This window comes from Lonchura striata, chromosome 12 (assembly GCF_046129695.1).
Source record: "Lonchura striata isolate bLonStr1 chromosome 12, bLonStr1.mat, whole genome shotgun sequence".
NCBI classification, from domain to species: domain Eukaryota; kingdom Metazoa; phylum Chordata; class Aves; order Passeriformes; family Estrildidae; genus Lonchura; species Lonchura striata.
This window is the reverse complement of record NC_134614.1, coordinates 10,379,480-10,393,047: the sequence shown is the minus strand read 5'-3', so window position 1 is coordinate 10,393,047 and position 13,568 is coordinate 10,379,480. Positions and strand designations below refer to the sequence as shown.

Below are 13,568 nucleotides of genomic sequence, written 5' to 3'. Positions count from 1 at the left end.
GCCGGGCTGGGACACCAGCACAGGCAGGACGTCGTCCTCTTTCACCGTTCCTTTCCCATTTCCATGTTTCTTGGTGCCCGTGCATTCAGCCGCAGGGTTTTGGGCAGAAATCTTGGCCTGCTGGTCCTGCAGGAGGAGGTTTTCCCCGGGACACCCCTCCTTTGGGGAGCAGGTCCGAGGTGACCTGGCGCCTGTCAGCTGCACCGCCACAGCTGTGTCGCCTTTGGTCCCGTGAGTTTGAGAGGAAGCAATGATACTTATTTTTTCCTGCTGCAGCGCCACAGATCCTGCACCTCTGTGGATCAGATGTCTTGAAGCATTTCTGGGCTGAGCTGGTTTTTCAGGTGAGTGGGGTCATGGTGTGAGATGGTGCTGGCCCAGGAGCGTGGCCCCAGTTTGGGCTCAGTTTGGTTTTGCCGTGTATTTGCTTGCCGGGCTCAAGCAGAGCGGAGCTGCCTGTGCTTCCTACCAGGATGTGGCTTTTCTCTTGTAAATCTGAGTGAACAAGCAGCAGCCTCGGTGAACGTGAACGACACTTCGTGGACAAAGTGTGTTTATAACATGCAGAGGTAAAGGTGGAGTGTTTACTTCAGCACTCACTTCCAAACCTTCTGCGAAAATCTCAGGGGAGCATCGCAACCGTTCCCTGTGTGACCAGAGCTGTCTCTCAAGGGAGCATAAAACACAAACAACTCTTCTGGAATGGTTTGGATTGCACCTCCCCAGTGTTTGCACTTGGTAGGTGAAAACAAGCAGGAGGCATTCACCAGGCTGCTGTGTCCCACAGTCAGCACTAGAGAAAAGATGCCAAACAAAACAGGAAGCCTTTGTTGAAATTATAAAAACTCTTCTAGTTTAAAATAAAGCCGTCTAAAAGGAATACCAGTAATCATTGTACTTGAGTGTGTATGAAATGCTTTTTCTAGCTGGGTTTTCAGCTTCCTCTGAGCCACTCTGGGTGCTTGAATCTGGATCTGAACTGGTGTGGTTCTCATTTGGGTCATGACAGGAAGGTCTGGGCTTCTGGATGTATTGACAAAGGGGCTGCCCTGCTTAGAGTGGGCCTGATACCCATAAATTACTTTATTATGGTTTCCTGATCCTTAGCCCACTGTTGTGTATTTGTTATCTGTTGCATGATGCAGGCTCCCGGGATGGTTTTTTGTTCTCTCCTGGATCAAAACTGGGTTTGAACAGTTTTGAGGAGATGGAGATGATGCCTCTCTGTCCTCCCTTCAAAACCACCTCATTCCCAAGTGGCGCTGAAGCAATATAATTTGTACCTGGTGACCAATTGGAGCAGGCTGATGCAATGTGGCACTAATATACAGGAGGCTTCTGGAGGGCTTCCATTCTCTTAAGCTTCACACATAAGAATTGCAAGAGAGTGCATTTTGCTGCAAATCAATAACTTTAGAAAGCAATTCTTTGCCCAAGTGGTAGCTTGACTGCCCTTCTTTTTCTTCTCTGCTCTCGCTGCCAGTGCCTCAGGAGCCGTGGCGCACCAGGTGTCCATCATGACCGACTGGGTGCTGCTGGGGCTGATCGCGGCGCTGGTCGTGCTGCTGCTGCTCACCGTCTTCGGCTTCGTCGTCTACTCGGGGCTCTTCACCGAGGTGGTTGTGAGTGCTGGCTCCCCGCCTGTCGGCAACATGACTCTGGCCTACAAGTTCAGGGTGGGCCCGTACGGAGAATCCGGGCAGCTCTTCACGGATGGCTGCAGCATCTCCTCCAAGCTCTGCTCCATCGGCGTCTACTATGACAATCCTCACACGGTAAGGCGTGCCCGGCGAGGCCAGCACGCTCTCGTGGTTCCCACCTCGGGGTACTCCCTAATTGTGTTTCAGGCACGTGCAGCTCGTCCTCTGTAGGTGAGCACTGGGGTTCACAAGGTCTCCTAGATCTTCAGAGGACGCTGTGTGGGGAAAAGCACCTGAAAGCAGATGGGGTTTTGCATAATCCTGACTGAAAGGCATTGGGTGAGCAAAACTTGGTATCTTCTGATAGCCTCTGCTGAATAGGGTGTCAGCAGGATAACAGAGCTGGTTATGGAACAGAAGCCAGTGTTCACGACCCCAAGGTGAGGCATTCCTTGGCATGTTCTTTGGAAGTGCAGCCAAGGCTCCTTCTGGACTTGCAGCTCTGTGGTTGAAAGCAGATGGTCGCTTCTCAAAAGCTCAGTCTGTTCTCATCCATACTCTTTCTCTTGTTTCTAGTGTTCTCATGTGTTTCTGAGCTTCCCTGTAGTTCTTCCATCCCCTGAGAGTTCTTACTGAAGTCTCAGGTGCTGCATGCTGAGGGCTCCTGTCTGATGAAACAGTTGCTCCATGATGCTCCCTGGGCTGAGAGGTGAGCAGAAAGCACGCTGCCTGATGGCTGCCAGCCAGAGCCCAGTACTCCATGGGAACAGTTAAAGACAAGGAACAAACAAAAGTGCATCAGGACTTGCTGGTGGGGGTGGAACCTGGCTGCTGATGCTGAATGACTCTGGGGTTTCCAAATAATGGCATGTGGGCATTTGTCTGGGGCAGACAGCCTGGCTCCCTGGTAATTCTGCAGTAGCTAGTGTGACCGTGGAGGAATCTGTGGGAGGAGGGACAAAAGAGTGGCCAGCAGCTGTGCATGTGTGCTTGGGCTCGTGTGTTGGGGGCTGGTGCAGGGCACATGGCTTGGGCTGATAGCTCTCACCCAGTGATTTTGCTCTAGGGGATGTCTGGTCCTGATTTAGAAACCTTGTTGCTTGCAAGATGGTTCTCCCAAGGATTGGACCTGCTTTGAGGGAAGAACTTGTCCATGAAAACATAGTGCTGAGTAGCTGTGACAGGAAGATACTGGAGGTGAGAAAGCACTGAGCTTGCTGTACACAGAGGAGCCTGGTGTGTTCAGCCACCTTGTGTCCTTGTATCCTGTGATGCCCTGACTTGTCTCTACCTACCTGGATCACAGGAGGCAGAGAAGACACTACTGTGGTGCCTCTTCCTGGCCTGGGAAGGATGATAGCAAGGGTGACTTCTCTCCTTAGGATGAGCTGGGCAGAGGCAAGGTTAGACTAGGCATGCTTGGACACTTTTGTCTGGAGGAAGTGTCGTGTTTGGAGCTGGAGCCATGGTGCCCATGTGTTCAGAGTGTCCATTTCATTGCCATTAATTTGTATCCTTGTGTTGAGGGTCTCACCTGGAGCTGAGAATCCTGATGCTGCTGCTTGTTCTGCTGTGGTCTCCAGACACAGAGCAGGCAGTCAGGGCTGTGGGAAAGGCTCAGTGTCCATTCCCAGTTCTGTCCTGCTCCAGGGATGTGACTTGCACATGCCTGTGGTTGCCCTGCAGTCTTTCAGCTGACAGTGCCTTGGCTCTTTGTTTGCTAAAGCCTGGGCTAGTAAAAGCCTGTACTGCTGAGGCTCACGGATACTGATAAGGATATTTGTGGTAACTCCTGCCCTGGCTGGCACAGGGAATGCTTTCCCTGCTAGCACCGGGTGAAACTAGGAAGGAGTAACTCTGACCTGACCCTGAAAATTTCAGCAGCCAATGAAGGGTGAAACTGCCTCCCCTTCCAAGTATTTTTTTTTTCTCCTCTTGCTGCATCTGCTGCATCTCTGTCTTCACCCTGTGGCTGGAGAAGGCAGTAGGGCTGCAGGCCTTGACTCTGGTGGCCATCCAGGGTTTTGGAAGCCAACTTTCCTCCCTGTCCAAGAGTCTAACCTGCCCTCCAAGGCTTGGCAGGCAGCCCCATGGACCTTGCCCTTCTCTGAAAGGCTACCTTTGCTCATGACACTGAGCAGGTGACACTTGCCTGAGCCTCCTGTCTCTGTAGCCACTGTGGTGGCCGGGGCACAGGGGGGCTGTGCAGGATATAGCTCTGCACAGTGGCAGGAGTCTCCCCTTGCCTGCCATCCATGAGCACAATGTCAGACCTGGTCTGCTGGAGCAGCTGGGCTGCTGGTGGGACCTTCCACGTGCTGATCTTTGTCTCCTGAAGTGGTCCCCACAGAGATCCACATCTCACCAGCAGGCAGGTCAGGCCAGGCAGGGTGCTGAGAGTGAGAATGTGTTTGTGTTTGGTCCTCTTGCCTGTGGGCAGGTGAAGAAAGGGCCAGCTGTGGCTTGGTCTCTTGGCTGAGACTGCAGTGCTCGTACCTGATGTGCTGGCTCAGGTGCAGAGCACCCCAGTGTCCCATGGGGCTCCCTGTGTGCTCGTATCCACTGAGCCATGATGGCTTGGGAGATGGTGTGCACTGCTGGCTCCTCATTCCTGGAGGTTCCACAGGGTGGGATTGCTCACCCAGGCTGCCTTTCTCCTGGGAGGAAGAGATGATTTCCTCCTCTTCCTCCTCATTCTCAGTGCTCTCCTGACCTCAGTAGAGCACCCTTTGGCAGAGCTGGCCCGCCCAGAGCTGGCCACTTGCCACGGATGTTGACTTGTCTCTAAAAATAGACCTTTGTCATCAGGCAGCAGAACGTGCTGGCTGCGTCCTGCGGTGGCAGGGGTGGAGCACTGGAGGGCTCTGGCCAGACAGCCACCCCAGCCATGGCTCCTGGGGAGTTTGGTGTTCCCAGCACTGGGACAGGAAGGGGCTGGTGGCCAGCAAGTGCCATGTGCCAGTTACTGGGCTGGTGGAATCATGGTCAAAGAAGCTCTGGCTAAGAGAAAGGATGGGAATGCTGAGCTGGAGAGCAGCAGCTGTATGCTGCTCTTGGCAGGGAGTGGGGCTGGGGGGAGCCCCATGGCCTGGAGCATGTGGGCTGCCTCAGGGTCATGCCAGTCCTCAGGGCAGCCACTGCCACCAGCATCCCTGGGGCTCCCTGCTGACTCCTGGCTCTCCCAACATTCACACAAGGATGCTCCCCAAGTGCTGCCAAAACCCTGCCAGCAATGTTTTATGTGTTTTAATGGATGAGATTAATATTAATTTCAACTTCTTTTTTTTTTTTTCCTTTTTATTTAATATTTAGCAGCCCAGAGGACTTCTCCCTCCTTTTACCACCTCTGGCAGGAACAAAAATGACTTCACAGCAAGGACTGGATGTGGCGGGTGGGTTTGTGCTTGGCTCCAGCCAAGCTCTTGCTCACATATACCTGTGGGCACATGCCAGGAACTTTTGCCTGCAGTCCATGTGCTCAGCCACAAGCCCGTGCCCAAGTGTTGGATGGTTAAGACCAAAATGCTCTGTGAATGCAGAAATGGGTTTTGTTCTGATTGGCAAAGCTAATGGATAGGTTAAGCAATAATTTCCAGAACTTCTCTGTCAGGATGTTTGAGGGGCCAGAGGCTTTGATCAGCACCTGCCTACTGACAGACAAATCTGTTAGGGAAAGGCTGGTTTTAAGTGGACCTTTTTCCTTTTTCCTTTTTCCTTTTTCCTTTTTCCTTTTTCCTTTTTTTTTTTTTTCCCTTTCCTTGGCAAATCTGCCTTGTTGCTACCCCTGGAAAGACATCTGTGGGGCTACATACTGTGAAAAGGAAAGGTAAAGGAGGAGGGAGGAATCAAACATGCCTGGCCATGCATTGCTGCCCACTCCAGCAGTTTCCATCCTTCCAACAATCGCTCTGGGGCTGGGATTGAGCTGTTTTTGCTCAGGACATAAATGGAGATTGAATGTTTAAGGGAATTTAATCTAGATTTCCATATCTCCTTGTTTCATCTGGCTCTTTTCCCAGGGATGCCATTTATGGCTGCCTCTTGCTGTCTTTGGGGTGGATCTGCTTCTCCTTTCCTGCCCGGAGCGGTGATGGATGCTGGGCACAGCTCTGTCTGCAGCTCCCTCTTGTAGCGCAGGAGGGCAAGAGCGAGCCGTGAGACGTGTCCCCAGCCCGATGGCTGCTGCTCTGCAGGCTGCTTTCCTCCTTTTGCATCTCTCGTGTTCCCCCTCCGGAATGGTTCTGCTTTGCAACATGAAAAGGTGTTTAAAGGAAAGGCAGGGCAAGGAGTGCAGAGAGAGTGGCTGCACTGCAGGAGGAAGCTTTGGTGAGCTTCAGTACAGCAAAGGTAGGGGTGAGATCAGGGAGCACAGATCCCCTTGTGGTGTTGCATGGGGATGGGAACCGGTTAAACGCTGGCCTTGGTGCATCCTCTCTCTGCTTCACATCCTCCCTGTGAGAGTTCTGTGACACCTTTGTGCCCTTAGGTTATGTCAGGGGAAGTGGCTAGGTTGTCCAGCCCCCTCCCATGTTCCTGCCCAGGGCTGTGGGTAAGCTTGATGTCAAGTGGTGAGATTCTGTTGGAAACTAGAAATGAAAGTTGTGGCCTGGGTCAGCTTTGTTGTGGAGATGGCTGGAGTTCCATGGGCCTGCTGGTGGCAGGGCTTTGAGCAGCCCCCTTGCTGGGCTGAGAGCCCTGCACCCCCTGTTCTAATGGGAGGCATCCTCAAATCTGTAAAGAGAGCATGCTGTAGGTGTTGTATTTTGTTGGGGTTCAGGATAGGAGTGAATATGTTTCTCTTTGTGTTACTACAAACAGCTGGGTGTCTGCATGCAGGTCTTACCTGCCTCAGATTCCCCACCCCAAAACTGCCATAGTGAGTGTGCCTAGTTTGGAAGGACCTGGGAGCCTCTGGATTTCTCTCCAGCTTAGTGCCGGTGGCTCATGGTGGTTGGTGGCATGTGCACATGGCTGCCAGGGGACTTCTTCATGGGTGGGGTGGAGGCAAACTGGGCAAGCTGTGATCACATCTCTAAGCCCCCTCCCTAAGCTGCAGGTTTGTCCTGCAGAAGGGGATGGCTGTGACCAGTTGTTGACAGAAAGGTGTCTGATGCAGGATCAGGAGAGACACTTTCTGCAGTGACTGTCACCTGGGACAGGTTTGAGTGAGCAGCTGGTGGAGTTTAGCTCTTCTCTGCTGCAAGTCTTTCTGCCCTCCAAGGAGCAGAGCAGCAGCTTCCCCACTGGGCTGTGCTTTTAGGCTGGGAGGAGTGTAGATGATTTAGGCCTGGATCAGCCTTGCTTAGGACTGGGCACCTGCCTTGGTGTGCCCTATCGTGCTGGGCCATTGCCTTTAGTGGTTTGTGGTCATCTCCTGCCTCCAACCTCAGCAAGGTGAGGTTTTGGCCAGTTTCAAGCCTCTCCCTTCTTCTGACACCGTCTGTCTGTGCCCTTCAATCAGGTATCTCCAGAGAAGTGCCGCTTTGCCATAGGCCGCATCCTGAGCGAGGGGGACGCGAAGCCGTCGGAAGAGCAGATCAAACGGTTCCAGAAGTATGGCTTTAAGATCTTCAGCTTCCCTGCTCCCAGCCACGTGGTGATGGCCACCTTCCCGTTCACTACACCCTTGTCCATCCATCTGGCAGTCAACCGTGTCCACCCAGCTCTTGACACTTACATCAAGGTAAGTGAGTGTGGCGTGAGGAGCATTGCATGTGTTCAGTGGCTGTCAGAGGCTTCTCTTCCTGACAGCTGATGGGGCTGCTCTGATGTCTCATGTCTTGATGTTTTCCCTTGGGCACCACCATCAAGATCTTCTCCTTTTGCAATCTGGCAGGTAGTTCCCCAGCAGGGATGTCCTTCCATTCACTCAATAGGCACGGGGGTGTCTTTTCTGCTGTTTTGTGTTTATGAGAAACAAGTTCCCATCTAATAACTTGCTGTTTTTCTCCTTAACACAGAGATAAAAGCTGATTTTCCCCTTGAGTCTCTTTCTTGTTGTTAGGATATGGCAGGTATGTGCCTTTTGGTGTAATGCTTCGTGCTATGGAACTTCTGTTTTGAGTGCCAGCCTCACCGATGGGGCTTCTCCAGGAACAGGAGAAGTTAGAAACTTTCTGGCCTGTGGGCTTATGAAAACTTTCTTTCAAGCAACACACTGAAATTTGTGGGTCTTGGCCCTGCCTGGGTAGCTGGCTGCTGTGGGCTGTGTTTACCCTTGCCCTGAGTGGCCATCCCTGCTGCTTGTGGTCTTTTTGAAGCCAGCTCTGCTGCCTTGCTCTGGCTCTGTCTGCTCTGGCAGCTGTGGCAAGGGTGTTCCCAAGCAGCACATCTGACATAGGTGCCTCCAGTTGCAGGCTTTCCAGAGAGCAAGGAAGGTCCTGGCTAGCTGGATGAAGGAGGGAAGGGACTGTCCTTCCCAGTGGGGGAGGATGCTGTGGAGGGGCCGGTGCTCAGCCCTTGGCTTATCTGACTGTCGAGTTCTGACGCTTTCGTTTGTTCATGTTGAAACACACTATTTATAAACTTGCTTTTCCTGGCGAAACTCCCAGCCTTGTGGGGGAACCGTGTGAATCCCTCCAGCCTGCGCTGTGCTGCAGGATGGCTGCCAGGGTGCCAATCCTGGAACTTCAGCTGGGGCCTCTTTGCCGACCCTCTTGTCCACCCTGACTGCAAGGAGCTGCCCACTGCTACTGGCGGAACATGCATTAGTGCTGGCAGTAGGTGACACCCCCGGTGCTCCTTCCTCCCCTTCTGGAGAGCAGAGCCAGTCTCCTGTTCTCAGCCTCTCGCTCCATGCTCTGTGTCTGCTGCTGGAGCCGTGCCCGTTTCGTTGTGGGGGCACCAGGCACTGCTGCCAGCCCTGTGGCGGATGCGCGGGCGCGCAGGGGGGCTGGCGCGGGCGGGAGCGGCAGGTTGGCCGCGGGAGCGCTCGGAGACACCGGGCTGGCGCTGCCGGAGCCAGGAAAGGTCCCACAGCGCATCTGTCGCTGAGAGATGGAGCTGTTGGAGCTAAAAAGGGAACCACGGGTTCTTCTGGGAGCACCTGGCAGTGTTTAATGGGAGCGGCCGGTTTCCATTTACAATAACTGAAGTCCTACAGAAACAGAGCGCCCACAGGCACTTGCAGAGGGAGGGGACACATTTTGATTTCTGCCCCAGTCCCAGCAGCACGTGGGTCAGGGTGCCTGTCCTAATGTCCTGCTGCAGAGCAGGACCCCCTGCCCATCTGGCACTGACCGTGGGGACACAGACAGGAAGAGGGTAGATTTGCCATGCCAGGAGGGGCAGAGGGGAGTGGGTGCTGCTGCTCCCTGCACACTGCACCGTGGGGATGCCCTGCCTTTCTCCAGTGTGGCACAGGGCACTGGGGAGGCCGTTTGCAGCCGTGCCAGCAGCATCCCTGCTGCTCCAGTGTCATTGCTGCTTCTCCCTCAGCCTGGACTGTCTGCACCCCTGGGGCTGTGCTGGCACTTCCTGGGATGGAGGGATGGGGAGGGAAGGGGGAAACTTTCATGGAAACAGGTGACCTGTGCCCGCTCGGTGGTGGGAATGGGGGTTGCCATGGAGACAGCTTCTCCAAATAGCATCCTTCATCCCACCCCCGGAGCCCAACTCCCTTAAGCAACCCGAGAGAGCAGCGAGACAGATTTACTTTATTTATTTATTTCCTGTGTGCCTGCTTTGGTAAAGGTGCTGTTAATGAGAGCTGGGGGTCAGGCCTGCCAAGAGCAGGTTCCCCACAGCTCTCCCATCTCAGGAGGTCGGAAGGCAAAAGCCATGAGGCATGAAAAGGGACTCAGTGGCAGGAATGAAAAGCTGGCTCCCATGGAGAGAGGGAATTAGCTGAAGTGGAGGGAGGATGACATGTCTGCCTAGTCCTAGAAAGAAGGTGTGGGAGAGCTGGGGATGGAAAGGGAGCTGAAGGAGGCAGAAATCAAGCTGCAAGGTGGGGAGGGAGGGTGGAGAAAGTTTTGGAGATGCTGAAAAATAGAGGAGAAATTGGAGGAGAAGGGGACTGGAGCAGGGCATGTAGGGCAAAGGAGCTGAGGGATTGGGGTCTAGCTGAGGGAACAGGGCAGCGGGAGGTGGGGGGGAAGTCTGGGCCAGAGTGGAAAGAAGCCTTACCACGGATGGCACTCCAGCAGCCTTCCCATGGCATCCCCTGAGGTTAACTTTGGGACATCTAGTCCCAAAGGCTGGTGGATGTGGATGAGACGTGTGGCTCCCTCTGGGCTTGCTGGTGCTGTGCAGAAGTTACCAGGAATGCATGTAGCTCATGTTTCCCAGGCAGTGGGGGTGCAGTGGTACTGGCTTTTAGCAGTCTGGACTTTGTGTTTGCCAGTCTGCCATGGCTTTGGAGGGACAGGAAAAGTTAAAAATAAATTTATAATAAGAATTAAAAAAACAGCAGTAGGGTGACAGTCTCCTTTCATTAAGAGTGGAAGGGAGATGAGCTGGCATGGAGCAGGAGGTCTCATGTCCAGGCTATCCTTGCAGCATGCATCTTTGCCCCTCTGGCTCTTGTGAGCACAGGAGCTGGCATTTCTGTGAGACTTTTTGCTGCAGGCTGGGCTTTTGAGAGCTGTGGGGAAATGGCTGCAGCCATCCTTGGCAGGTAAGAGGACATTTTTCCCCTGGGATAGCAGGCTGGCAGTGACTTACTGGCTAGAATCACCTTCCGAGGAGCCCAGGAGGGGCTGCTGGCTCACTACTCTGAACATGGGTTATTTAAGGCACAGGCTGGGGTTATTTAGTGTCCCTTGAAAGCATTTCCTCCCTAATAACCTCTGATGTTGCTTCTCTCTGCCTCCAGGCAGGTATGCCCTGCTTCCCTGGGATGTGCACTCCTAGCCCACAACACAGCTGCCTGTCAGACCAGGCACTCCCAGCTCTGGGGAGCAAAGGAGAAAGCTCTTCTCTGCTGGGGACCCTTTCTGACAGCTCTGGGAGCAGGTTATTCCCCTGTAACCTGCCATTTCAAGGAGTGTTTCTTCTGCTTTAGGTCTAATGAGCTCTCTGTGGTGGGCTGTGTGTCCCTGCATCTCTCTGCATCCATTCTAGCATCTAGTGGGCACTGCCAGGTGGGTGGGCTTGGACCTCCTGGCTGTTGGTCTCCTCTGGCAGCTAGAGCTGGCTAATTGCATCCAAGGCAGAGCTGGCAGGTGTCTCCCACTACTGCCCTAGAAGTGCCTGCTTCAATATGGCCTCTTTTTTTGGGTTTTTTGGGTCAGTTTTGTGGTCTTCAGCCAAGGCACATGTGGAAGTGGATGCCAGTATCATCCTGACTGTCTTGCACCCTCCAGAGCACCAACTGACTGACCTCAAACTCTGACTCTGCCTAACTTGGAAAACTGGCGTTTTATCTCTCTAGATGGTCTTGTAAAGGTATCCTCCAACTTCAGCTAAACTCCCAGCTTTTTTGCTTTCCCTGATCTCTGTAATCACAAGTTTCCCACTTCCATGGACTTATGAATCACTTCTTTACAATGCAGATGTCAAGCAAGAATGGCTGGCATGGACTCTGTGATGTCAGGAAATATTTAGGAACTATCAGGTTGGTTCCTGCCTGACAGAGGCTGTCATGTTCCTCCACACCTCAGCTCCCCATAAAAGGAGCTCCACAAGGTGCTAGAAAGATGTTGCTTGTTCCTGTTTACAGCCAGGGAAACGTGTTATTCCTTGGACCATTAGCTTGGAGCAAACTTTGTTCCCCTTGTCAGCTTTGGCAGTTTAGGATGTGATCACTTCTTCCCTCTCTCTTTGCTAAGCTAAATACAAAAATCTTTTAAAGTTCCCACATTTTCCAATGTTTTCCATATTTTCTGACCTTAATTTCTGGTTTCTTTTTTGGACCTATTTTCAGCTTAGAAAGTTTTGTGACTTGTCAGTAGCTCAAACAGATGCTTTATTTCAGCAATGGTCATACTGCTGTAGCACATGAATCTCTGGTGGAGATCTTGTTCCCTGCCACAGACCCCCCAGTCCTGGGTTTGATCTGAGCCAGCTAATAGCAACTTCAAACACGTGCCTCTGCCCTTTGATGGAGTTGCAGTTTCTCAGTTAAAGATGGGAAACGATGCCAAGTCCTACATCTTCTCTGAGCTTGATTGAATGGCACGAGTGCTGGTTTGTTTATCAGTCAAGCCTGCCCTCCCCACTAAAACAAATCCTGTTTGCCAACAGGATCTGACAGCTGTAAACGAGTGTTGGTTGGCATTAATTATGCTGATCTCCTTTGCTTCCTGGTGATCTGGCCCAGTTGCAGCCATCCGTGTATTTTGTCTTGGCTGTCTCTTCCTGGGCACTCTGCTTGTTCAAGTCAGTTATTTACCCATTGAATGTTGGCAGGTACAGGCTGCTGTCTCTCCTGGGACTTTGTAGCATCTCCAGCTGGCCAGAGATCACCCTTTGACATGTGGACAGCTTGTCAGCATGGACTTCAGTATGTTAAAATGTGTGTTATCTGGGCCTGCAAGCCGTGTGTTTTATCTTATCATGGAAGAACAAACATTTCACCCACATCCTCTGCCCATGTTGGCTGACTTTGTCCTAATTTCAGTGCAGAAATACTCAGTGAACACTCCTCCCTTCTCATTGGTACTGCTGAGGTTTCCCCTGGCTGACCTATTCAGGATCTGTGTCATCCTTCACACGCTTCTCCCCTACCTAGTGCCCCAAACAGCTCCATAATGTGGATGCTTCTGTCTGGGGGGACCTGGGAGCCTAAGTGGTCCTTTTTGGCAGCTGAGCCTCAGCACCCTTGTGAGGCTGCACCTCGTCTTTCCTCTCTGGCTCACCTTGCTGCTGAACCTGCTGCCTTTTCTCAGATCTGTTGAAAATCCTTTTCTCCCAACTGTTTTAAATGAAGGTCTGTGGAGCTGTGTTCGCATCCCAGGTGGTTTGTGCTTTAAAGGCCATCCTTTTGCTTGGCTGTGTTGGGAGGCTGGGGTTGGGGGTTGGGAGCTGATAAAACATTTGCAAAAATGGCTCAATTATTGGGATGTTTTTCCACTTAAATTCTTTCTCCTGGATGATTTAATTTATTTATTTCAGTCTCTGTGCATGAAGCATTTTTAAATGCCAGCTTGTTGTATGTGAGCAGCTCAGGCTTCAGTCTGCACGTGCGTGAGAGCTGATCACAGTGGCAGCTTCATCCAATCAACTGCTGCCTGAATTTTCCTCCAGAGGTCTAGGAATTATTAACAGATGCTCAGTCCTGTGTTCCTTGGCCACAGCTTCATTTGTCCTCATGAACTCCTTGGCTCTCCTGCAAGCCCTGGGGACCAGAGGCTGAAGACTACTGCCCAAGGGGGAGCCCTTGCTGAGCCAGGGCCACTCAAAGCCATATATCCCTCTCTCTAGAGAGAAGGAGGAGCAGGATACCTTTATCCACAACTCATCACCACTAACCTGGGACTTTGCCACCCTCAGTGTCTCATCATGTGGGTCTGGGAAGACTTATCCAGTTGATGTTCTTCCTCTTTGCATCAATGGATTTCCCTGCAGAATATGCCAGTGGCTTTCTGGGAAATGGAGCCCTCAGTTCTTCTCCTGCCTTTTCCCCATGCCCCAATGTGACTGGGAATCAGTTTGCTTAAAGAGGGTGCTGGGGTTAGGGGTGCTGGCTCAGTAGCCTGGCTGGGTGGGATGACCTTCATTTTAAGCTCATGTGCTCTCGGGTATAGGTCTGTAGGGTTCCCAGGAAAACAGGAGGTTACCTGATCCTCACACATCAAATAATAACGAGGGAAAAAATCCTAGAGAGTCATAGAGGATTTGATGTGTCCATTTTCTGTTGATGTCAATGACGAGACCAGAGCTGACAGTGTGACAGGCTGCTTGGCCATGGGCTGTCAGATGTTTGGAGCAAGGATGCAGGCTCCAGGGAAAGTGTTTTGGGAGCCCTTGCATGGTCCCAAGCTGGGC

At 52.4% G+C, this 13,568-nt stretch overlaps 1 protein-coding gene across 2 annotated transcripts in view; it reads left to right on the top strand.

The window, feature by feature from the left end:
- The window catches only part of TEX264 (testis expressed 264, ER-phagy receptor), a 39,281-nt gene that overhangs the window by 706 nt on the left and 25,007 nt on the right, over positions 1-13,568 (top strand). For both annotated transcript variants that reach the window (XM_021533319.3, XM_021533330.3), the window contains exons 2-4: positions 277-344; positions 1,484-1,775; positions 7,102-7,323. In XM_021533319.3, the coding sequence (XP_021388994.1) occupies positions 1,518-1,775; positions 7,102-7,323 (480 nt within the window). In that variant the 5' untranslated portion in view covers positions 277-344; positions 1,484-1,517. The remainder of the gene's footprint in view (positions 1-276; positions 345-1,483; positions 1,776-7,101; positions 7,324-13,568) is intronic.